Below are 25,036 nucleotides of genomic sequence, written 5' to 3'. Positions count from 1 at the left end.
GCACTAAATTAGCTAAAAATCACAAAAACGACATAAAGTAATCCACACACTTAGCAACAACACATGCACGAAGAGATAACACACGCACTACTCAACGCAGTGAATTGAACCCCTGACAATCATAAAACAATAGCAAACAAACTCGAACCGGTTACAGTGGTAGAAAGAGTGACACTGATCTATTTTTCACAATGCAAAAATCTGAGCAGACAGGTGCTGTTGTCCGCTGGTCTTCACTTCTTAAACAAGCACTGAACGACTCATAGCTGACTTGTGTACAGCGTGCTGTAAACAAATTTCGGGCACTCCACTTCAGGATCGATACAGACTGTTTTACTGATTTAAACAAACAAAGTACAATATTTTTTCTCTAAGGTGCCTAGGATTACACGGAATCTCGGATTACCGGAGCTAAAATTATCGAGACTCTATTGTATATCTCTTTCTCTTATATACATTCTTATATTGCATGTGGCCTATGTTTGTATGGTGCTACTAAAAAATATAATCTTGAAGAAGTCCTCTGGATACAGAAAAAAAAATATGTTAGGACTAAAAATAAATTAATCTGCGAAAATATTTTAAGGAATTGAATATTTTAACTGTCCACAGACAATATATAATGGATATGATTATGTGTTCTAAATTTTAAAACTTAAATACTGATATGACCAATATAATTTCTTTTTATAATACACGCAATAAAAATTATATTTTAATAACCTGCCATACAATAAATTGTTGTCCCAAAAAACCAACATACATTGGATCAAAATTTCTTAAATCCATTCCACTTGCTATCAAACAAGTAACACAAAGTAAAATATTTAAAAGTAAGCTTAAAGCATACTTGACACGCCATCTATGATATTCAATATAATGATTCCAATAAGATATATTGGATATTCTTGCAAACTTTTAAACATAATTTTGATCAAGCTTTAAACTTTTTCTCCAAAAAGAAATTTGAGTCATCAGTTGACAAAGGGTGGGTCACATCAGCTGGTTTGTGAGTGGCTTGGGGTCACAGGGTGGCCACTCAAGACCTCTTCAAATTCCCGGTTTTCCCGGTCAAAAATTTCCGATTATCTAGTCTATTTTCAAACCAAATAGACAACTGTAGTACTGTATTTAATCCCTACACCAAGTGCCACGATGACGTTTTATCGTCACTAGCGGTATTTGCAAGAAATGCTGTGGTGCTCTAGTATTTCGTCGCTAGCGATATGCGAGAAATTCGGTGAAGATTTATCACTATCACCATCTTAAGCTCCTTAGTTTATATCTCTGTGTCTTTCGATGTGTTGACATAACATTGTGTATACCTAATAACTTTCCTTTCTGTGATGTTTAGAAAATACATGTATCAAATTCGGAAATACTAAGATAACAAATAAATACCAACACAGCGCTACCGTGGGGCAGACTGCAGCTCAGTATTGCGGGTCAGAGATATAGCGGTGAACGAACTATCGGTACGAGACAATGATTTCGCCGGTACACAAGGTCGGTTCAGTACAAACAACAAGTACACCTTACTGTGAAATAATATCTCAGTTGGATGGCCAGCACTTCTAGCCATCGCTACTTTTTCAACAACTGTACAAGCTTACGGTCAAATGATCTCTCAGTTGGATGGCCAGCACTTCTAGCAACCGCTACTTTTCCCAACAACTGTTAAAGCTTACTGTGAAATGATCTCTCAAATGGATGGCCAGCACTTCTAGCCACCGCTACTTTTCCAACAACAGTTCAAGCTTACTATGAAATGATCTCTCAGATCGGATGGCTAGCACTTTTAGCCACCGCTACATTCCAACAACTGTACAAGCTTACAACCAAATGATCTCTCAGTTGGATGACCAGCATTTCTAGCCATTGCTAAATTTCCAACTGTACAAGCTTACGATCAAATGATCTCTCAGTTGGATGACCAGCATTTCTAGCCACTGCTAAATTTCCAACTGTACAAGCTTACGATCAAATGATCTCTCAGTTGGATGACCAGCATTTCTAGCCACTGCTAAATTTCCAACTGTACAAGCTTACGATCAAATGATCTCTCAGTTGGATGACCAGCATTTCTAGCCACTGCTAAATTTCTAACAATTGTACAAGCTTACGATCAAATGATCTATCAAGTAAGATGGCCAGCATTTCCAGCCACCGCTACTTTTCCAAGAACTGTACGAGCTTACTATCAAATGACCTGTCAGTTGGATGGCCAGTACTTCTAGCCACCGCTATTTTTCCAACAACTGTACAAGCTAACTGTCAAATGACCTCTCAGTTGGATAGCCAGCACTTCTAGCCACTGCTATTTATCTAACAACTCAAACTTACTATCATAAAATGTCCTTTCAGGTTGGATGGCCAATAATGATTTCCTCATCCACTCAGATGGCCAGCACTACTGGCCGGTGCCATATGTGTCAGCTCGGATAAATATTTATTAGCTTTGACCCCTGAGGTTAGATAGCCAGCACTATTGGCCAATAATGATTTCCTCATCCACTCGGATGGCCAGCACTTCTGGCCGGTGCTATTTGTGTCAGCTTGGATAAGTATTTATTAGCTTTGACCCCTGAGGTTAGATAGCCAGCACTATTGGCCAATAATGATTTCCTCATCCACTCGGATGGCCAGCACTTCTGGCCAGCACCATTTGTGTCAGCTCGGATAAGTATTTATTAGCTTTGACCCCTGAGGTTAGATAGCCAGCACTATTGGCCAATAATGATTTCCTCATCCACTCGGATGGCCAGCACTTCTGGCCGGCGCTATTTGTGTCAGCTTGGATAAGTATTTATTAGCTTTGTCCCCTGAGGTTAGATAGCCAGCACTGTTGGCCAATAATGATTTCCTCATCCACTCGGATGGCCAGCACTTCTGGCCGGTGCTATTTGTGTCAGCTTGGATAAGTATTTATTAGCTTTGTCCCCTGAGGTTAGATAGCCTGCACTGTTGGCCAATAATGATTTCCTCTTCCACTCAGACGTCCACCATAGCTGGCCATTCAAAATTTTATTTTAGTAATATTCTGATTAGTTGCTGAGGAAATATCACTGAGAATTGCTGAACAAAATTAATATTTTATTTTATAGGTAGCCAATCCATAAAATTGTAAACCCATAGAGTTACAGTTGTAAACATACTGTGTGGACCTAGTTGTTTGCAGCTTGTGGGTTTTGTTACCTATTGCAATTAAAGGTATTATAAGCCAAGTATTTTAGTTTTGTTTGGAATGTGATTATTGGTGAATTTACTGTTTTTGTTTTATGCTACAAATAAATGCACTGTATAACCTGAATGATAAATCAGATGTAATAAGAGATGTATTAGAAAACAATGACTGATTGTGACTATGAATCAGCTCTTGAAAGTAATATACATGGTAGCACATATGTCAGTTTCCCCAGAAGAGAAATCTAAAGGTGTTACAGGTTAATTGAATAACACACTTTTAGGCAAGAAAACAAATTCATTATATGAAATTACTTACATATTACCATAAAATGTTATAGCAGTTGTTCGAAATGTCGACCTTGATTTTGTAACATTTCATACTACGACTCACAAATCTTTAGCAATAAAGGTTTATCATTGATTAACATAGCTGACTGACTACAGTCAATATGAAGTGGCTTCCCAGTTTAAGTGCATATAAGTGTGCAATTCCTCAACAAACCTCTGATGACAGCATCCATCATACTTTAACACAATTCCTATTATTTAACATACATAGAATAGAATAGAATAGAATATTCTTTATTGCACATATTCTTGGAGAACAGGGCAAAAGTCATGTTTATGTTACAATTGGTGTATGAGTTAGTGTTTGTCAAAAATTGTGTGTTCTACATTGAACAAATTCTTGGATTGTGTAAATTGGTCGCTCCAGTAGCCAGTTTCTCAAGGAGGCTTTGAAGTTCTTTTCTGGCAGTCTTCTTAGGGATTCAGGGTAGAATGTTGAAGAACATTGCTCCTCGATAAGAAGGTTTTCCTCTCAAATAAGCTGAGATGATGTTGATTTAGGAGAAAGTTGCTCCTGTGTCTGGTGTTATAGGAGTGTCCGTCTCCAGTCCTTGCTTGTCCTGATTTGATTGTATAGAGGATTGTCTCTTGGATGTAGAGTCCTACTACAGTCAGAAATTCTCAGTTCTTTGAAGGCTGTTCGGCATGTGTCAAGTGGTCCTAGTCCTTTTTAGAGCTCTAATTGTCCTTTTTTGTAGAACCAGTACCCTTTGGAGATTTGAGATTGTCGTGCCTCCCCAGGCTATCAGGCCGTATCTCAAGTGAGATTCAAAACAACGAGTAGTATGCTGTCATAGCTACATTCAGTGTTGCTGATTTGTGCAATTCTCCTTATTGCGTAAAGACTGCTATTTAGTTTTTGACAGAGCTGGTTGATGTGTGGTTCCCCAAGATAAATTTCGGTCCAAGGTGAGTCCTAAATATTTTCCGAATTCTATTGTAGTTACTTCTGGGAGACCATGATAGTTATTTTGAGTAGCTGTAAAAATTAGTTGTTGGGTTTTTGATTCATTTAAAACCAAATCATTTAGGTTGCAATATTGTTTAGCCATATTAAAAGCTACAAAGGAGTCAATGTCTAGTTGATCTTTGTTTTTGTTTGCTACAATTAAGGGCTGTATCATCGGCGTACATTACCATTTCACAATGGTTTTGAAGGTATTCTGGAAAGTCGCTAGTCAGAAGGATATACAAGACGGGTCCAAGCACAGAGCCTTGCGGCACTCCTCTGCTTACTGGTAGTGTTCAGATTTTACTTTTTTGACCGTGTTGTGTGTAGTGTAAGTAATTTCCACAATCTGTGTCCTATTGCTGAGGTAGCTCTTGAACCAGTCTATTTCTTTGTCAATGATTCCCAGAGTTTGCAGTTTTTTTTGTAATGAGCTTGTGGTCTAGACAATCGAAGGCCTTGGTAAAGTCCAAAAGTATACTTGTGGCTATATATCCTGCTTCCAATTTATCAATGATGGTTTCAATTAGTTGGGACCAGTGCTGTTGCTGTAGATCTGTCTTTTACAAAACCATGTTGTCTCGGAGTAAGAAGGTGGTGCTGTTAGAGATGGTCCAGTAGTCTAGTTAGCACTACTCGCTCCAGGATTTTGGAAAAAAAGTGGAGATAAGTGAGATTGGCCGATAACTGGTGGCTTCGTCAGTTGCTCCAGTCTTATATTTTGGATAAATTTTTGCGAGTTTCAACCCGCTGGAAAAGTCCCTTGTAAAAAGTGATTTGTTTATAATAGTTGTTAGTGGAGTGATAATTTCATGTTTGCATTGTTTTGACCAATTTAGAAGATATTTCATCGTCTCCTGTTGATGTTTTTGATTTTAAGGTGTCTATGATGTTTCCGACTTCTATTTCATTTGTCTCCTGGAAAATTAGTCTTGGTATTTGGGGTATGTAATTTGGTTCTATTGTGTGTGTTGTTCGTTGTTCATTTCCTTTGGTATCAAGTGTTCTGTCAGCAATTGTAGCAAAGAAGCCTATTTAAGTAATTGGCAATGTCTATTGGAGAGTCTGATGCGTAGTCCTGTATGTTTAAGCGTTCAAGTTGAGTTTTTTCTAATCTCCTCTTTTCTTTCATTATTAATCACTTTCCACATGGCTTTTGATTTGTTGTTAGATCTTTCAATGTAGGAGGAGTTAAGCTGTTTTCTTAGGGTTTTTAGTTTTAAGTCGTAGGATTTTTTCCTTTGGGCTGTTTCTTTTTTGTCGTCAGGATGGCCCGTAATGTGTTCTCGATTTAGTGCCTCTAAGTATGCGTTTTTTTAGCGCCTGGCTTTCATCATCCCATATATTCTTGGTGGGATTTCTTTTATGTTTTACTATTTTGAGAGGGCAGGCTATGTTCATTGCAGATTGGAGGATCCCATGAAAAGCTTTATAAGCAGCATCCACATTGTCTGTGAGCATAACTTGTGACCAGTCCTGTGTTTGTAGATTATACCTCAGTTCTTCTACGGTTCTTGTGTTTTAAATTGTCTTCTGTATGATTGTGTCTGCGTGGGGCTTGTCATGTTTGTAGAGATAAAGCATAACTGGGGCAGTGTGATCTGAGAGGCCTGTTTTTAGCACTCTTGGTTGATATTTCAGTTTCGTTAATGTTGGTGCATATGAAATCTATAGAAGTCTTGCTGTGACTGGTTATTCTTGTAGGGGGTAGGTGAAGTCTGCTCAGTCCATAGCCGTTGAATCATATCGTCCAAGTTTCTTCTGTCGTTTGCTTGCCACCAGGTTTGTCTACATTGACATCCCCTATTACGAGTACCGGTTTTTAAAAGATGTATATTTTGTCCAATTCAGATGATAAAAATATCTAATGCTTCTTCCAAGTTGCTACTAGGTGGCCTGTATAAACCTAAAAGGTGGCAAGAATCCTTGTTTCATCTCAATTTTTAGAAGGATGGTTTCACATATAAGTTCTGATGTGGTTCCTGATAAGGATATTACTGTAATTTTATTTTTAAGGTTTAAGTTTGCAAAGACAGCCACTCCACCTTTTCTGTGTTGTTGTCTATTAAAGCTGCCTATAAGTCTGTAGCCAAGGATTCTAGTGCTCTCCAGCTTTTCGTTGTTTAAGCCATGCTCAGTAAGTATTAGTAAGTCTGGTTTGTTGTTGTGGAGAAAAATGAGCAAGTCTGTCGGTTTTGTTCTGAAAGCCGTCAATATTTTGGTGTGCAATCATAAGTTTCTGGAGCTTATTTCTAGGTTTGGAAGAATTTATATTTTGGGGATTTTGATTTATTTTTTGGTTCTTGTGCTGTTGCTAATTTCGGCTCAGCTATGTCCTTGTGGACTTGATTTTGGTTTTGTCTAAAAAAGTGTCCAAGTTGGTGGGTCGCATCCTGTGAAGAGGTTTTGAGTCTGAGGTCCTGGTTGTGTTAGGAGATGGTTAGGCATATATGAGGTGGCAGTTTCACATAATGCAGAGGGTTTTGCCGTATTTTTTTACCTTGTCTTTATAAATGTTAATATTGTCCTTGTACTCATCAATGTGACGGTTGAAGAACTCCTCGATACTTTCTCCTTCTTTTCTGATTTTTGCTAAAAGCTGGTGGTGATCTTGAGATCATATGGGAAGATGTGGAAGCTGAAGTTATTTTAAGGCCCAGGCATTGCTGATGTTGGTGTCAGTCAGAGGACTCGTTTCAGAGGCTTGTCGCCCTGGTTGTTTTCTTGAGTCCTGTCCTTGGGGTGTTGCAGCCTCCTTGCATTTGGCAACTTGCAATGCTACACTGAACTGAGTCTTCTTTTTGTTTTTGGAGATTTTTTTTGATACATTAAATTTAGAGCAGTTATTTTTCTGACTTAGATGTGATGTCATTTTGTGGGGATTTGGGGTTTGAGAGCAAGTTTTCCCAACTTGTTCTTTTAATTTTTGTATTTCACACTCAGTTTTTCATATTGCCTTCTTTTAAGGGCAGTCAATTCGGTAATTGTTATCAATGGTAAGAGAGTCTCTCCTGTATGTGAGCATGTTTGAAATACCAACGTCCCGATTGGTAGCTTGAGGGATTACTGATTTTATTGACTCCGATTTGGAAGTGAGTTCTTTTAATAGTTTTTTCTAAGTTAAAAATTGTTTTCTCTAGATTGTCAATAAGTTTTGCGTTGGTTGTTGTCTTGTTCTTCCCAAAAAATTCTTGGAGCTTTGTTTGGTTATTTTCTCTCCTTGTCTAGCTGGCTCTGTAACTTTGCCAGTTCTTGGTGTAAATTCTCGACTTTGCTTCTATATTTTTCTTCAGTTAGCTCCATTTTCTCTGTCTTTTCTGAAGTATCTGCCAGCTCCGCCTCGAATCTCATGCATTAACATTTAATGAGTTGTTTGCTAGGCCGGTACTGCTCACAGTTAACCCTTTGTGTTTTGGGGGTGGAGCAGCAGAGCTTTTCTTTTATGTTAGGTTGGAAATGTTTTCTTCACCGGTGCCTTGGGAAAACTTCCTCTGCTCCTGATAGTGGTGCACGGTCTATGTGAAGTATAGTGGTTAATTTCGGGTTGTTGTCTAGTATTGGGAGATTATTCATAACTTGGTTAGGGTTTTGGTTGGGGATGGAGGAGAGATGTTGCAGTTTCTGCATTTCCAGTTTGATATCTCTTTCTTTGTGAGTTTTGTCACTTGTCTTTCTGTAAGATTCACACAACCACCATGGTACCAGAGGTTGCAGGTGCCTGTGTGCATAAAATACTGGAGTATTTTACCCCAATACCACACTCTCCACAGGGGTAGTTTCGAGCCTTTGCTCTGGTGTTTGGCATTATCTGGTGTCCTTTTTACAGTGGGGCTGTGTGAACGGATAAAACAGCGAAGTAATGATTCTGCTCCTTCAATTTAGTGGTGGCAATATGCAGCACAGATGTTTGGTGTTATTGCAGTTTCTGAGTTGCAGTAGGGATTGTCAACAGGTAAGAATAAATAAACAAGTATTTATCTGAGAATTTTTGTCAATATAGTAATAAATATAAAAATCAATATTTATTGCTATTGTAGTGTTGTCAGGGTTCAGTTAAAATCTTGAAGTTGTCAATATATGGTTTATTATTTTAAGAATTGTCAGGTGTTCTAAAAATGAGCAGATTTCAGTTTTTTATATCCTGGTTTGTCTGTTTCCAGTAGTTGTTATATTTAAAGAGTTGTCAACTGTTATAAAATTGAGTAAATCAGTTTTTTGTATCCTGGTTTGTCTGTTTCCAGTAGTTATTATATTTAATTTAAAGAGTTGTCAGGTGCTCTGAAAATGAGCTGATTCAGTTTTTTATATCCTGGTTTGTCTGTTTCCAGTAGTTATTATATTTAAAGAATTGCAAACTGTTATAAATAAATATAATTCTTAGAGTAGCTGGCTGAATTGCTGTAGGTCAGCGCTGACACAGTGTCTGGGTCAGTGCTCCAGTTACAGGTGGCCAGACAGCTGTGTGTCAACACTTTGCGATGTGGAAGTTGGATGTGTGTTTGGATCAGTTGACGTGTTCCAAACCAATTGAGTGTATGGCAATTCTGTGACGTCACTGTATATGATTTGTTTTCTTTTAGCTGTGATAAATTAAGCTTATTAATGAGTTAGTAGCTTAGAAATGTTTTTAGTTTTCCTTAGCAAGATTTATCTGTTTATAATAAAATCTTGATGTTACAACCTATTAAAAGTAGGCCAGAGCTCTTGAGTGTCTGAGTTATGTTAATATTTCTTCAGAATGGTAAGTAATTTTTTAAGTATCTTAGTTTAATATGACTCACAGTACTTGGTGGTGTTGACGAGAAATAGGAACTTTTGTTGGTTTGTCCTAATTCACAACTAAAATAACACTTTTTCCTGGAGCTGATTAACACTTGTTATGCACTAGTCGGCCATGTTGGGTTTTTTTTTTTTTTTGTTATAAATATTGTTATTAAAGAAAAGGCTGAACCAAATTGAGCTAGTTGTGAACATATTACCAGACAACAGACACCATCAATGTCGTAATGAACTCAAAAGAACTATACCTTCTGAGCACTCTTCACCTGAGCACTCTTCACCTCACACTGCACACATCAGCCACAAATAAAGCCTTTTCAGTAATAACCATTTCCATGTCGGTAATCCTAATTCTGGCATAAAAAGTAAACCCAAAAAACAGAATCTGTACAAGTTGCAGAGTCAGAGAGCTGATTCCTGCTAACAAATGGTAGAAATCAGTAAGAAATCTGACGAAACAGACGATGATGGTGACAAACCAACATCATTTCCAATGACACCATTTACTCATCAATATGAAGATGGATCATTACTGGCTCTAAGAAAAAAAGGGGGCCACTCTGACACAAAAAAATCTCAAACATCCTACCCAGATAGTGAGAAAATAAAATACTCCCTGGAGACACTTCATGATGTAATAGAAACCTACAAAACCCTATCTGGAGTGAACAGTGCAAGAGAAGAAAATCTCCTCCTTTCACAAGCTCAAGTTCTACAAGAGGGGGTTTGAGGAGTTTTTAAACAAAAACATGGAATAGAATAGAATACAATATATTTTATTGTGTTGACAATATACGAGGGGGTACCCAAAAGTAACCGGAATTGTATTGCTGGCAGCCGGCAGCGTGTAGTACACATTCCTGCCGCTAGGCGTGTGTCGCGCAACCCATTGCAAGCTCAGTGACCCCAGTTCCGTTGTCCTACTGCATTCTGTTTGTTCATGACTGTTTTCGCTAACCCTGTTTTGTTCTTGTTTCGTTTTTTGTCATGGCAAGTTTAAGTGAACAACGTGCAGCTGTGAAATTTTGTTTTTTACTTGGTAAAAATGCTGCAGAAACTATTTTAATGTTGAATACAGCTTACAAAGATGATGCTATGGGGAAAACTCAGGTCTACGAGTGGTTCACTCGATTTAAAAATGGCGACATGTCGATTGAAGACAAACCTCGTTCTGGACGTCCATCAACCTCTGGAACGGACGAAAATGTTGAGAAAATTCGTGAACTTGTGCTCACCGTCGACAGACAATTGAGGAACTATCAGAGAGTAGTGGGTTAACTTGGAGCTCGGTTCAGCGAATTTTAACAGGAGATTTAGGACTGAAAAGGGTTGCTGCCAAATTTGTTCCTCGACTTCTGACTGACCATCAAAAGGCACATCGAGTTGAAACTTGCCGCCTTCTGAAAGAACATCTCGAAAATGATCCCGATTTTCTGGAAAAGGTAATTACTGGTGATGAGTCATGGTGCTATGGTTATGACCTAGAAACGAAGCAACAGTCAAGCCAATGGAAGTCGCCATCTTCACCTCGTCCAAAAAAATGTCGGCAAGTCAAATCAAACATCAAAACCATGTTGATTTGCTTTTTTGATGCTAAAGGCATTGTTCATTCTGAGTTTGTTCCTCCAGGTCAGACTGTCAACCAAACATTTTATTTGGAGATTTTAAGAAGATTGCACAACAGTGTTCGCCAGAAAAGACCCGATTTGTGGCAGACTGGAGACTGGTTCTTCCACCACGACAACGCACCGGCACACACAGCCATCTCAGTTAGGCAATTTTTAGCCAAAAACGGCATGGTTCCGCTGCCCCACGCACCTTACTCGCCTGACCTCGCTCCATGCGACTTTTTTTTATTTCCACACATGAAAAGAGGCTTGAAAGGTCAACGATTTGACAGCGTTGAAGAGGTTAAGAAAAAAACGAAGCTCGAGCTTGCAGCCATTTCTAAAGATGACTACAAAAAATGTTTTGATCAATGGAAATACCGTTGGGACAAGTGTATTAGTTGTAATGGAGATTATTTTGAAGGAGATAAGGTCGTATTGTAAAAAATTTGATAATATATTATTTTTATAAAATAATTCTGGTTTTTTTTGGGTACCCCCTCGTATATTACATTGTAATGCAATAGTCATTAATACCAATTTTTACAGTATTTATCTTAAAAATTAAATCCATTCACTTGACTTTCCAATACAGTTGCACGCAGTCACACATTCAAACACACACAAAGAAACAAAATTCATAATTCGTGGGATCAACCCCCAGGATTGCAACACCGCAGCGAATATGAATCCCAAGTGTGCTCCATGAACTCGCTAAATGAGCAAAAAGCACAAGACACCAGGTAGTGTTTTAATTGGGTTTTAAATTTTTTTGGATTTGTTTCTAAATTTAGTGTTTCAGGGAGATTGTTAATGAATTTGATCCCAACTTGAGAAAGGAGGCGTTCAAATGCTGCTGTTCTATGCTGTTGGGCTCAAAAGTGCTCCCGAGCTCTTGTCTTGTATCACTGCCCTGTGTCAATATATACTGAAATCGACAATAAATTGAAATCTCTAAAATATACAAGCTGGGTAGAGTTAGCAAGTTGAGCTCCCTGTAGGCACTTTGACATGACTCTATTGTTCAATTTTGCGATGATTCGAACAGCTTTTTTTTGCAATCTGAATACTATTTCCAAGTTTGATATGGCACAACTGCCCCACAGAGAAATTCTGTACGACAGGTATGGAAATATTAGGCTAATCCATAGCAAGCCATCATTAAGACATCAGACGTAGAAAACTTTGATAAATTTCGAAGGACAAAAATTCCAGTTACCAATTTAGCGCATACATTTTCAATGTAACTTTCCAGGTTAACCCTTTATCTAGGTGTATTCCTAGAAATTTAGCAGAACGAGAGTTCATATTAAACTTTTTTACAATCCAGGTCATAAAATTTCGATGACGAGAGTACCATTTTGTTCAAAGGTAGGGTGGTATTCAAAGTTTACAACCCAGCCAAGCCAACCAAATTTGGGCTGAAAGTATTTGTACTTTCAGACTGGTTACATCTATTATTTCGAGCCATACTTTGGTAAACCAGATATATTGTCACACTCAAAACTGCTGAAAACTACACAAACTGTGACAGGTCTGTGTGAATCATTAGTAAAGGATGCACAAAATCCACCATCAGGTCATCATTTGTACGTTGATCGCTACTACAATAGACCTGAGCTCGCAAATGAGTTGCTAAAAAAGAACATTCTCTTGACGGGTACTGTCATAAAAAACAGGAAAGGAATGCCCAAAATTGAGATAAAGAAAATGAAGTGAGGGAATGTTAGGGCTTTCAGAAAAGGAAACTTAGCAGCATTATGCTGGAAAGATAAGAGTCCAGTGACACTCCTCAGTACCAAAAATAAAGCTAGCAAGTTAGACATGACTGCAATGGCAAATAAAAATCCTTCTAAAGAGCCAACAATTAAACCGAATATTTTAATTGCCTATACAAAACACATGGGCGGTGTGGATAGATCCGACCACTATATAAGTAACTACCAATTCATGACATGGACAAAAAGATAGTATCGAAAAATGTTTTTCTGGTTGGTTGAAGTAGCCACTGTAAATTCATATTTGCTATACAAAAGTGTTCAGGAAAGGAATGGCAAAGAACCTATGAAATACAAGGACTTTAGAATGAAATAAGTTGAGCAGCTTGTTACTGACCACATGAGCCAAACCACCAGAGCACCAGTCCAGGACGTCCTGCTCGTGAACAAAAAATGAAGAGGTTGGATGGAAGGCTACACTTTATGGGAAATGCCCTAAGAGGAAACAGATGTGTCATATGTGACAAGAAAAAAAAATTAGAAAATAAACAGTGTACTTTTGTAAAACATGTCAGGAAAAGCCTCATTTACACCCGGAAAAACTGTTTTGAGGCATACCATACTAATGAAAAATATGCCTGAGTGGAGTCATAAATTCATGTTTTATAAAATTGTAAATAAAAGTAAGTTTTGAATTCAATTAGCACTTTCTGTACTAACTAACTAAATTATAGTAGGGTATAAACGCACAAAATAATGTGACTCAGGGCTAATGACGTGTATATACGCAAGGTATATATGCCACTCTATTAGGTAAAAAAATTATTTAGTCCCAACTAACGCTCATATTGCATATTCCAGGTCATTCTAAAGCGTATTACACCATAATATTATAACAAAATTTTTTTGCATTAAATACTATAATTATGCGTACATAGCAATTTTTATTCAGCTCTCGACGGGTTAATATTGATATCCCCCATTATAACAAAATAATTAAAATTATTGAGGAGATAGTTTAGAAGCCGCTCAAGCCTAAAAAAAAAACACCAAATTGGCCATTTGGTGATCTGTATAAAGCAAACCACGGCAATTCTACCGAGAGAACTCAAGCAGACCTCAACTCCAGCTATCTCAAAATATAATTCAATACCTACATTAAACCTCAGTGGCTCAGACTTTCAATCTCGTACTAAAGTTGCTACTCCACCTCCCTTATAAAATTGACGCTGAAAGGATTGGGCCAGATCAAAGTTAGTAATTTTGAAAAAATGTATTGTTTCGTTTGTAAATCCATGTTCTGAAACTATGAAGATGTCTGGTTTTAGTTCCTCACATAGAAGAGCAAGTTCATCTAACTTATTTGTTGCAGTTTGAGCATTTTGGTGGACTATGCTGAACGTAGTCTGTTTTATGTCTGTGTTTTACTTTTTGGAAGAGGTTTAAGTTCTGTGTTGCAACTCTGGGGGTGGAACCTGTGTCCCTAAAAAATCATCTGTTTTGTGTTTTGTTGTCTAGTCTTGTTATAGTTGTGGTAGACACTGGCACTGGACTGTCTCTTTCCTCATGTGACTGCAGCACTTCTGATGTAGTTGAGATGGTGAGCTCTGCTTCTCCTCCAGGTTTTTAGTGATCCCTTTGACAGCATCCATGTACGTCTCATGGGGAAGTGTAATTAGTTCACTCTCAGTAGCTTGTGGAATGACGTCTCGTATATTTTTGGATATATGATTCTTAATGGAATTCGTCAAGATTTTGCGGTTTTTAAGCATATACAGTCTCCTTTATAATACCCCATAGTAAAAAATCACATGGGGTAAGGTCTGGCGAGCGCACAGGCCAATCGATTGTTCCACGGCGACCAATCCATTCATTAAATGTGTTATTTCAAAAATCTCGAACTTGTATACCGAAATGTGCTGGGACACCATCTTGTTGGCAGATGAGAAAATTAATATTAAAAACAGGATTATTTCTGAGCTTGGGAACTACTACTTCTTGCAGAAAACTTAAATAACTTTCTGAGTTACACATTTCATTGAAGAAAATAAGGACCAATCAGTGCAGTACTCGAGATACCTCCCAATACCATAACACTAGGCACATTAAGTTCTGCTTGGATTACGTTATAAGGATTTACATCCGACCAATACAAGCAGTTTTATAGATTAATGAGTCAATTTAGTTGGAAACATGCCTCATCACACCACAAAATTGATCACAAGAAATTTGAATCATCCTCTGAGCGGATAATTACTGCCTCACAGAATTCAAATCGCCTATCAGAATCATCCATGTGGAGCGGTTGGAGTAAAGATGGACGGTGTGGCTTAAATTTTAATTGCTTTAACATTCTTTACACGCTTCTTCTTGATATTTTTAGTTCAGCAGATGCCTTATGGGTCGATTTACCGGGACTGGCTACAAAAGCTTGAGCAACTGTCTGCAGGTTTTCTTCGTTGCAAATTGATCGTGGATGACCACACTTCGGGAAGTTTTTTTTTTGTTCTCTTAGGACAAGAAGCTTATAAATTGCACTTAGTCCTGAAGGACCTTTGCGCTGCTTCCGGAGTGATAGGATATTCAGGATGGGTAAGGTTAGGGAGTAGGGGCCGCCTCCTATCGAGATCCATGAGGAAGAATTAGGGCACTACATCTCAAAGTCATCCCGGAAGAAGGGAGGCCAGCTGTGAACCAGCCTCTCCAGTCAAAGTAGGCAGGGGGTGGCACACCCTTGTTGAGGTTAACAAGAGCCTCTGAGGTAAGGGAACAAACCCCACCAACTCCAACAGCCATCTTCCACAGTAGACTAGACCTATTGAATTGCCCATGAACCCCAGAATCTCAACATTTGCGGTTAGTGATGTGCTACTGGACATGCATAAGGTTGCCCAGATTGAAATGGCACATCGGTTTTTGCTGTACCCAGTGGTGGGTTCAACTGGTAGGTATAAACCAGCCAGAATTGATCCCTGCTGGGTAAGCTTGTACTATTCGGGACGTTTAAAACGCTTCCTGTGTTTAAAAATTTCTTATTTAACATCCGCATATATTGTAGAGTGGGTATCACGACACTTGGATATTTACCACTAAATTCTTTAATTATTATAGCAGTATTTTTATTATGCTTCCACTACAACTGAAGGAGGTAAACTCGTTGTTGGGTTGTAACACACACGAACAAATAACAGATGCAAAGAGCGTCACTTTACACTAGCCACTGGAACAGACAACAATGAACTTACTCTGTGTTGCTGCCGACTTAACATTGTTACCAACCTATCAGAACAAAATATCCCAATTTATGGGGAAACTAATTTATGCGCCACTCTGTAGACTCAAATATTGGTGAACAATTGTAACAGGAAATAGCAGTGAAATATCTGACAATATTTATTGATTGGTGCTGACGAATTTGATACTGACACCATAATGAGCAGAACAAGAACAGAAAAACCAGACTGTACATGTGCAGTGACCAGAGTGGAGTTCCTGCTCTAGAATGAAGCAAATTCTTCTGAAAAACCTGTGAAAATAAGGCAAAATTTGTGCTCCAAAAAATATCACACACAAAAAACATTTTGAGGAATAGTTTGTGTCAAAAATGTTTAATGAAAACAGTTGGTTTTTTACCTGTAGGATTTCTGTTTCCACTATTTCATAACATTTATAATAGTATTTTGTTGCTTCAAAAGTGAAACAAATCTATGTAATAGTTTATATTTTTAATATTTAAAACAAAATAAAACATTGCCATTTACATCCAATTTCGGATTTTTCAAAATTAAAAAAAAACCCAACCCATACACTATTACACTGGTAAGCTAAAAAGAGCTTCGGATTTGGTAGAGTGAAAACAGCAACATACAGGTCAATTCAAGAGAGAAAACCCCATAGCCAACAGTGCTCGCCACCCAACCTGACAGGGCAGTTCTTAAATACTGTTCCCAGTGCAAACACAATTGGATTTCATTGAAAATTATCAGTTTTCACAACTCAAAAACGTCACATTGCAGTTACTAGAATTACTTATAAGTTCAACTTACAAGAAAAATACCTACTAATACAGTTCTAAACCAAAGGACTTATTAAATATGTGCAGCCTTTTATCTCAATTTGTGTTTTTTTTTTTTGAGCTATTGCAGTCTTGCTTAACAGTGCACAAAGGTTTGATTAAAAACAATTAATTTTATTCAGTACCATATGTTAGTTAATGCGCTCATGACCATGGCTTATTTCTAGACTTTTTTATTTGCTTTCGAATTTTTCAATAATAACAACTAAAAACCATAATTTTTTACATTAAACTTCCTAAGTATAACAAGAACTGTACGTATAAAAAATGTATTTCAATAAGTTTTTTCAATGTTTTTCCGTGTACCCCAAATGATACCTGAAAAACTTATTTACCTTAAAAATTAAGCAATCGTGCGACTGACGGGTACACAATAGTCTAAAAGGTACTTTGGGATTATACCGACCACACCAGTATGAAGAACAAAAAAGTATAAATTTATAGAAACAAACATGATAGAAAGAAAAAAACAAATCTTTAATTACAAAATTACAAACTTACAAGGATGTTATATGCCCCCAACGCTTAAACTTTTTTCAATGAACTTAGAACGTTATAAAACGATGTAGTTGAGTAACAGAACTAACATTCCATCAATCAACAAGCATTTCCAGGTATTGTGATCTGTGCTTGCTGTTATCTTATCTGCTGTTATCTTATCTGCTGTTATCTTATCTGCTGTTATCTTATCTTTCTCCAGAATCCTGATTGCAAGGCATCACATGATTATTTAAGTTTTTTGCACCTTACATAATTGCCTTTCCATTACAATTCAATTTATATTCCTGATCAGCCCCTCTAGAATTTGATATTTTACTGATAGGTACTATCTCGAGGGATGTTTTTCTTTCGTCGACATCGTCCGCGCTGATGGCCGGAGTCACTCGCATTTTGGGTGGCGGAGTATGATCAAGAATAAACAAGTTTTCAGTGTTTTTTTCAATAAAGAGTTTAGTTTGGTAATGTTTGTTTTTGTAGAATTTTTGTGTTTGGAGATATGTAGGGGTAAAACACGAAAGTACAACAAAGCGACCACAGCTGAACGGGCGGCGAGACTCTGCAATCACGTTATCTACTAGACTGATCGACTTTGACCTCTGTCTGAGAATGGGGAGGGGTTTGCGATAAGACAATTCCTGTTTTATATTGACGAAATATTGTTCTAACGCTAATCTAGTAATTAGTAGAAGCAAAATGTCAAATAACGATTCATGTCTGGGTGTGGTCGGTATAATCCCAAAGTACCGTCTAAAATATATATTTAAGCACGGGATCACATTGAACAAACCACAGTAAAAACACAATAATAAAATACATAGCAATGTGTACCCATTAGTTGCATGACGTGCTCTACCAAAGCCCATATATTTACCCAATTAGGTACACAACGGCAGATGTGAAAGGTTGTGAGTACCCAAAAAGGTACATGTTGTAGTGAACGTGTTAAATTTATAAAGGAAACATACTTGTAAAATTTTTTTACAAATAGTCTTACACAAATATATTTACCAGATCAGGCATTTTTAAATAAACAATAGCATAACATGTGTTACGACATGTCACATAAAATATTTAGTTATGGTACTCATATTGTTAATGCACCCTAGTTTCAGCTCTTTAGAAATATGTACTACTAGCAGGTATCCACGGCTTCACAAGCAATTTAGTAGATATACTTGTATGACCATTGCTGGTTCAAATTATATTTCCAACGCTAATGTTGAGTTTGCCTTGTTACCACAATAAAAAAGTTTATATTTATGGTCATTCTAATTTACTTTGATGGATAGTAACATTGTCTTTTATACTTAATATTTAATAAAAATGTACAGTTAATAGTACAGTAACAATGACACTACACATTTGTTTCTTTATAAACTAAAAAATATTGAGAATACTTCAGAACATTTAGAGCTGGAATTAGTACATTAGATAAAAAGCACAAAGCACAGTTCAGCGAACTTTCATCGTAGCGTAGTCTTGCTGACCGCTTCAAAGGGAGTCTTCGGTATAAAATTCTGACCATCTTATATTTTGTGGCACCTTGTAAGATAGATGAGTACGTACCTAATCACTGAAATCTAAAACTGCATTAGAAATATTTGTACTCTCAATAAATGTAAACAAACTGTAAATAACAGACAATGTTTACACAGAACAGGTGATTACAATAGAAATGCTCTGTTAATTAATATTTTACAACTTTAAAGACCACTCCAGGGGATGTAGCCTGGAGGGATTATTAAAATAAGATTAGACCTATATTCATCCCAGGGGCCCTAAGAATATCCATGTAAAATTACAGCGCAATCAGTTAAATAGTTTAAGCGTAACAAACAAACTTACTTTCACATTTATAATATTATTAGGATGTTTTATAATTAAATTAAACAAAACATTACTACGCAAATATGGAACTTTAATATGGCATGTAAAAAGAACAAGTATCAAAAAAATAGCAATAGTAATACAAATCAAGAAATGTAATAATTAATTCTATAAATTAGACTTACTTTGAAGCTCTGTTGGTTTATTACAGGTGTTGCTACTTGAAGGGCATCTCATGTAGGGGGACGATTTATTTTTATATTGCCTTTTGTTTTGTATTTTGCATGACATTTTTACGAAGGAATTCTTACCACTTCAACGATGAAAAAGAACACTTATGTCCTGAAAAAGAACACAATTTTCTTCAGCACTGTTAGAGAACCTAGGACACAACATTCAGTAATACAAGTGATTCATAAGTGAATCTTTCCTAAATTAACACATCCTAAATTTGAATTTTTTAAATTCTTATTAATACTGATTTCTGCCAAATGTTGTATTCTCAAAAATTAAATAGTTTTAGTTTCTAATCATACCAACACTTAATTATTCAAACCACTGACCAGTAATACTCAACAGTAGAAGTAAAAAGTCTAAAACAACAAATGAGACAAATTTGATCTTACTTAAAAAAACTGTGTGCAAGAAGATTAAGTCTGACAGTCACAACTCACAGTTCATTTTTACACTGTGCAAAATCTTACCAAAGTCAATGAGGAAAATTGTAATTATTATTTCAAAGGCTTTCGATTGTGTAGATCACAGCATTCTTCTTCACAATCTGGAATCTTGTGGTTTGCGAAGAGCGCCTCTGGCATGGCTTACCTTATACTTGGATGACAGATCACAGTCGATTTCAGATAGAACTTCATCATAAATAAAATTAAAGTATGGTGTCTCCCAGGGATCAATATTCAGCCCCTTGTTCCTGATTCGTGTAAATAAGACTGGTTCATCGCTACAGTACCGAAACCTTGTGCATGACACCGATAAACTCCTTTTTAAATGTCCGTCAATTGATTTTTTAGTGAAGATTGACATTAATTGAACTGAATAGCTGCATCCAACATTTTAAAGAACTAAAACTTAAAATTAACAAAACCAAATTAAAATTTATTGAATTTCGTCTCAATCCGAGTTACCTCGGTGTTGTCCAACCATAATGATAGATGACACTATTCTCGAGGAGACCAATTCAGTCAAATTCTTTGGTATTCACCTGGATAGAGGGTTAACTTGGAATGACTAAGTGAACAGTGACTGTGCAAAAAAGCAGTTTGCCTTGAAAAAGCTCTCCAAATTCTGCATGAGACAAGTATTATTAGCCGCTTATTTTTGCCTTATTTATAACCACCTCTCACATAAGATTCTACTTCGGAGAGGCTGTTCAGACACTGCAATCGTAAGGTTATTTAGACAGCAAAAAAGAGCTGTTAGGTTCATTAAAAATTTTAAACCCAGAGAGTCGTGCTAGCCAGCTTTCAGAGCCCTGAGCCTGTTAACACTCATGTGAAAAATGCCATAAAAATGTAAGTAAATGCAGTAAAGCTGTGTTTTGTAAGGGCAGCTGTTCAAAGTGGTACCAAAAACTGTTCTTCTTTGAATGATGAAGATTATGAAGAAATCAAACAATTTAAAATGAAGTGGACTTGTAAAACCTGCACTGAAATTGACTTTAATAATGGCAATGAGGAAGATGAAAGGGAAGTACGTAAAGAATTAACTCAAGAACTGGAAAATCAACAAGCAATAATTGAAACACTATCAGATGATCTATTTAAAGCAAATGAAGAAATTACAAATCTTAAATGTCACACCCATCAACTAGAAACCCTAGTTCTCAAAAAGGAAGAAACTATAGAACTTTTAGAAAGGAAAATCAGTGAACTTAATAATAAGAATAAGTCTGAGATTAATAAAGTGCATTTAGGGCAACAGACAAGTCTACCTGTAATTATTACAACACCATCTGGCAGTAAAACACGCCCTAGAGCCTGGAGCTCAGAAAAACATTCTTCCAATAATTCTTCTACAGTTCTAAAAAATAAAAAACCAAAGAACCAGAACAAAGTCTATGAACAAAATGATAGCAACATATTCATATCAAAAAACCGTTACGACGTACTGAGTACCGAAATTGATGGCAAAACATACCTGGAAAACAAGAAAACTAAAACACTACAAGAAAAGAATAAAAATAAAAGGATTTTAATATGTGCTGACAGCCATGGTAGGGACTTGTCCTACAATTTAAATAAAATATTAAGTAACCATGAAGCAGTGAGTTTTATTAGGCCTGGAGGATGTACAAAAGAAATATTGGACATGTACAACATTGAGGAAGAAAAACTTAGCTATGAAGATACCTTAATGATTATTAGCGGGACCAACGATGTTGCTACTAATGATGCTCAAGAGACCATCACAAGTATTAGGTCAGTGTTAGAAAAAAAAACCTAATCATAAGGTTGTTTTAGTAGAACTTCCACATAGATATGACCTAGTTGATTGGTCCTGTGTGAACAAAGAGGTGACATGAACAAATGCTCAATTTAAACAACTGAGTGAGCAGCTTGACAACGTTACACTTGTCGAGTTAAGTAAAGCAGAAAGGTCCCTGCATACACGTCATGGTATGCACTTTAATAGCCGAGGCAAGAATTGGCTGGCAGAACAGATAGCCAAGGCAGTTAGAGGATGCTCAAAGCATGTTGCAGCACATACCAGCAACACCAACAACAATGATGTGTTTGGCTCAAGTGACCATCAGACTCCTGATGTCAGGCACAAACCATCGGGAAACTCCCTTCCCCTTCCCACCACCCCTCCAGACCAGCTAGAAACAGAAAACATCACTCGACTGACCTAAATGTGTTTCATTTAAATGTACAATGTATTAGAAATAAGTTAGATTTATTAGAACTATGGTTAAACAAATTTAAATGTGATGTGATGTAATTACTTTAAGTGAACACTGGTTGTCTATTGAAGAATCTGAATTTTACATTCCCATTAATTTTAATCTAGGTAGTATTTATTGTAGATGTCCTCCTTTAAGTAGAGGCGGTAGTTTGATTTTTGTTAAACAGGGTATTAGTTTTAATGTTTTAAATTTAGATAATTTTATTTGCACTTTTGTGTTTCAAGCATCGGCTGTGATATTTCCTAGTTTTAACATAGTAATAATAACTGTTTATCGTACACCTAATTCTAATGTATATACTTTTTTGTATTATTTGGAGAAATGTCTTGTGTTTTTGAATGATAAGTTTAGGAATTTAAAAGTGATATTAACAGGTGATTTTAATATAAATATAAACAACTTTTCAATTGAAACAGAACATTTTTTAAATTTGCTTCGCTCATTTGATTTATTTTGTTTAAACCAGACAGAGACTAGAGTAAAGGCATGTCTAGATAATATTATTACTAATCTTGACAAGAATATTGTAGAATGCGAGGTGGTAGAACCAAACCTTTCAGACCATGCTGGTGTCTTTGCTACTTTTCATGAACAGGGACAAGAAGACAACCAGACAAGCTCTTTGATACATGTCAGAAATATAAGCCCGCAATCAATTATGAATTTAAGAGAAATGTTATCTCAAAAAAACTGGCTACAATTAATTTCATTTCAAAACATTGAACAAGCATTTGAGCACTTTTATTATTTACTGACAACCTCTTTGGAAGAAAACTGTAAAATAAGAGAACTGAATAGTAAAAAGCATAAAAGGTCAAATAGAAAATGGTTCACACCAGAGTTAAACAATTTAGGGATCTGGTAATGATAATGTATGAACAATTCAAACAAAGTAAAGGTTTGGCCAATGAAAATGTATGTAGAAATATATTTAAAGAATATAAAAAAAAGTATAAACAAAAAGTAGATGAAGAGAAAAGGAAGTTTAACGAAAACTATATAAACAATTCAAGTAATAGATACAAGGCAGCTTGGAATATAATTAGGTCTGAGTCCAACAATAAAAAAAAAAATTCTGATATTAATATAAAAGCCAATGATTTTAATGAGTACTTTGTAGGCTCTGTTGCAACACTGACTCAAGGAATGTCAAGTGATGAAGCAGTTTATTATTTAAACAAATACTTAATGAATTGTAATAGAGAGATTAGACCTTTTACCTGGAAGAGAATTACCGAAGGCAATATATTAAAATGTGTTTCAACACTGAATACATCAAAGAGTGAGGATTTCTATGGATTTTTTAACAAAATAGTAAAATAAATAATCAATCTAATTATTGAACCACTCCTTCTACTTTTCAACAGAATGTTGGATGAAGGAATTTTTCCCCAAAGCTTAAAAATAACAAAAATTGTTCCAGTGTATAAAAAGGGTGAAAAATGTAACCCCTCAAGTTACCGGCCGATTTCTCTTATTCCTATTTTTAGTAAAATATTTGAATGGTGCATTAAAGAGCAACTAAATGATTATTTTTATGAAAACGAGTACATTTGCAAAGAACAATTCGGATTTATAAAAGGTCTAAACACAATCAAGGCTCTAGAAAATATTGTAGAAAAGGTATTAGAAAACTTTGAAAATAAACTGATCTCCTCTGCTACCTTGATTGACTTAACACAAGCATTCGATTGTGTTTCACATATCCTACTCATTGATAAATTGCAAAACTATGGAATTAAAAATAAAGAAATCAATTTAATAAAATCATATTTAAGTGGAAGAAAACAAATGGTAACAATAAATAATGAAAAATCAGATTTTAAAATTACAAAGAAAGGAGTTCCACAAGGATCAGTATTAGGACCTTTACTTTTTATAGTTGCTGTGAACGATTTATCATTTAACATGCCAAGTCCAACTGTATTATATGCGGATGATACAACACGTTTAAACTGTGACAAAACTTTAGATAATTTGATAACTAAACAAAATAATTCTATGGGTATGGCTCTGGAATGGTTTAGATCAAATGGATTGATGGTAAATAATAGTAAAACTGAAAAAATAATTTTCTCTCTGAATTGGGAAGTAGTTCAAAGTAGTAAGCCTGTTAAATTACTTGGCATTCATCTGGACAGCAGGTTAAGTTGGAGCTCACATATTAATAGTCTCTGTAAAAAGTTATCTAGGGTTAACTACCTGTTAAGAAAACTAAACAATTTTGTTAACTTGTCCATGTTGATTACAGCCTACTATGCCTTTTTTAATTCTCATCTTCTGTATGGAATTACACTTTGGGGTAATAGCAGTCATGCAGATAGAATTTTTATTTGTCAAAAGAAAGCTATAAGGACAATTAAATCTATACCAGAAAGAGAGTCATGTTTGCCCATTTTTAAAGAACTTCAAATAATCACATTTCCTAGTATGTATATTTATTCTTGTTTAGTTAGTGTTAAGGAAAATTTGTACCATTTTAAATTTAGGCAAGATATTCATACCCTCAATACAAGGAATAACTACTTACTTAATCAAGTTTCAGTAAGGTTAGAAAAATCAAAAAGTAGCCACATCTTCATGAAGATTAAATTATTTAATAAACTACCTCAGAGAGCTTTTAGTGTAGAAATGAATAGATTTAAGTTATTGTTAAGTAAATGGTTAAAAATGAATGCTTTTTACTCTGTTGACGAATATTTAACATGTGATATTAATACCCTGATTTTTTAATTATTTTATAATTTTTATTTACTATTTATACTTAGTTTGTATGTGTCATGTTTATTTATTAAGTTTTAGTTATGAATTTTAATTAATTATTTATTTATGCTTTTAAATATACTATTGTTTTAGGGTAAACGGTTAAATATTGCTGCTATGACTTTGTCTATTGCATGTAAATTGCTTAATGACAATAAAATATCTTGAATCTTAACCTTAACTCTGCCTCTATGTACTCGAATCTACTCTATATTTTATGACTAAAGGTAGTATCATACAAGGGCAAGACTCACAATACTAGAGGCAGAGTTAACTAAAGAATTGGACAACACAGGATGGTACCTTTTACACGTTTGACCTCTCAGGCCGGTGTAGTCTTTATCTTTGAAGTGAGCTCAT

The 25,036-nt window shown here is 36.0% G+C and overlaps 1 protein-coding gene across 4 annotated transcripts in view; it reads right to left on the bottom strand.

Moving 5' to 3' along the window:
• LOC124366456 (BTB/POZ domain-containing protein 6-like) overlaps positions 1–25,036 on the bottom strand; it is a 77,659-nt gene that overhangs the window by 42,573 nt on the left and 10,050 nt on the right. For all 4 annotated transcript variants that reach the window (XR_006922812.1, XM_046823026.1, XM_046823025.1 and 1 more), the window contains exon 2: positions 19,176–19,332. Coding sequence is in view for 2 of the 4 variants with exons in the window: in XM_046823025.1 (XP_046678981.1) it covers positions 19,176–19,281 (106 nt within the window). In the remaining 2 variants the exon portion in view is untranslated. The remainder of the gene's footprint in view (positions 1–19,175; positions 19,333–25,036) is intronic.

The sequence above is a fragment of the Homalodisca vitripennis genome, chromosome 7 (assembly GCF_021130785.1).
Source record: "Homalodisca vitripennis isolate AUS2020 chromosome 7, UT_GWSS_2.1, whole genome shotgun sequence".
Taxonomy (NCBI): domain Eukaryota; kingdom Metazoa; phylum Arthropoda; class Insecta; order Hemiptera; family Cicadellidae; genus Homalodisca; species Homalodisca vitripennis.
The sequence above is the reverse complement of the archived record's forward strand: the minus strand, read 5'-3'. Positions and strand labels throughout refer to the sequence as shown.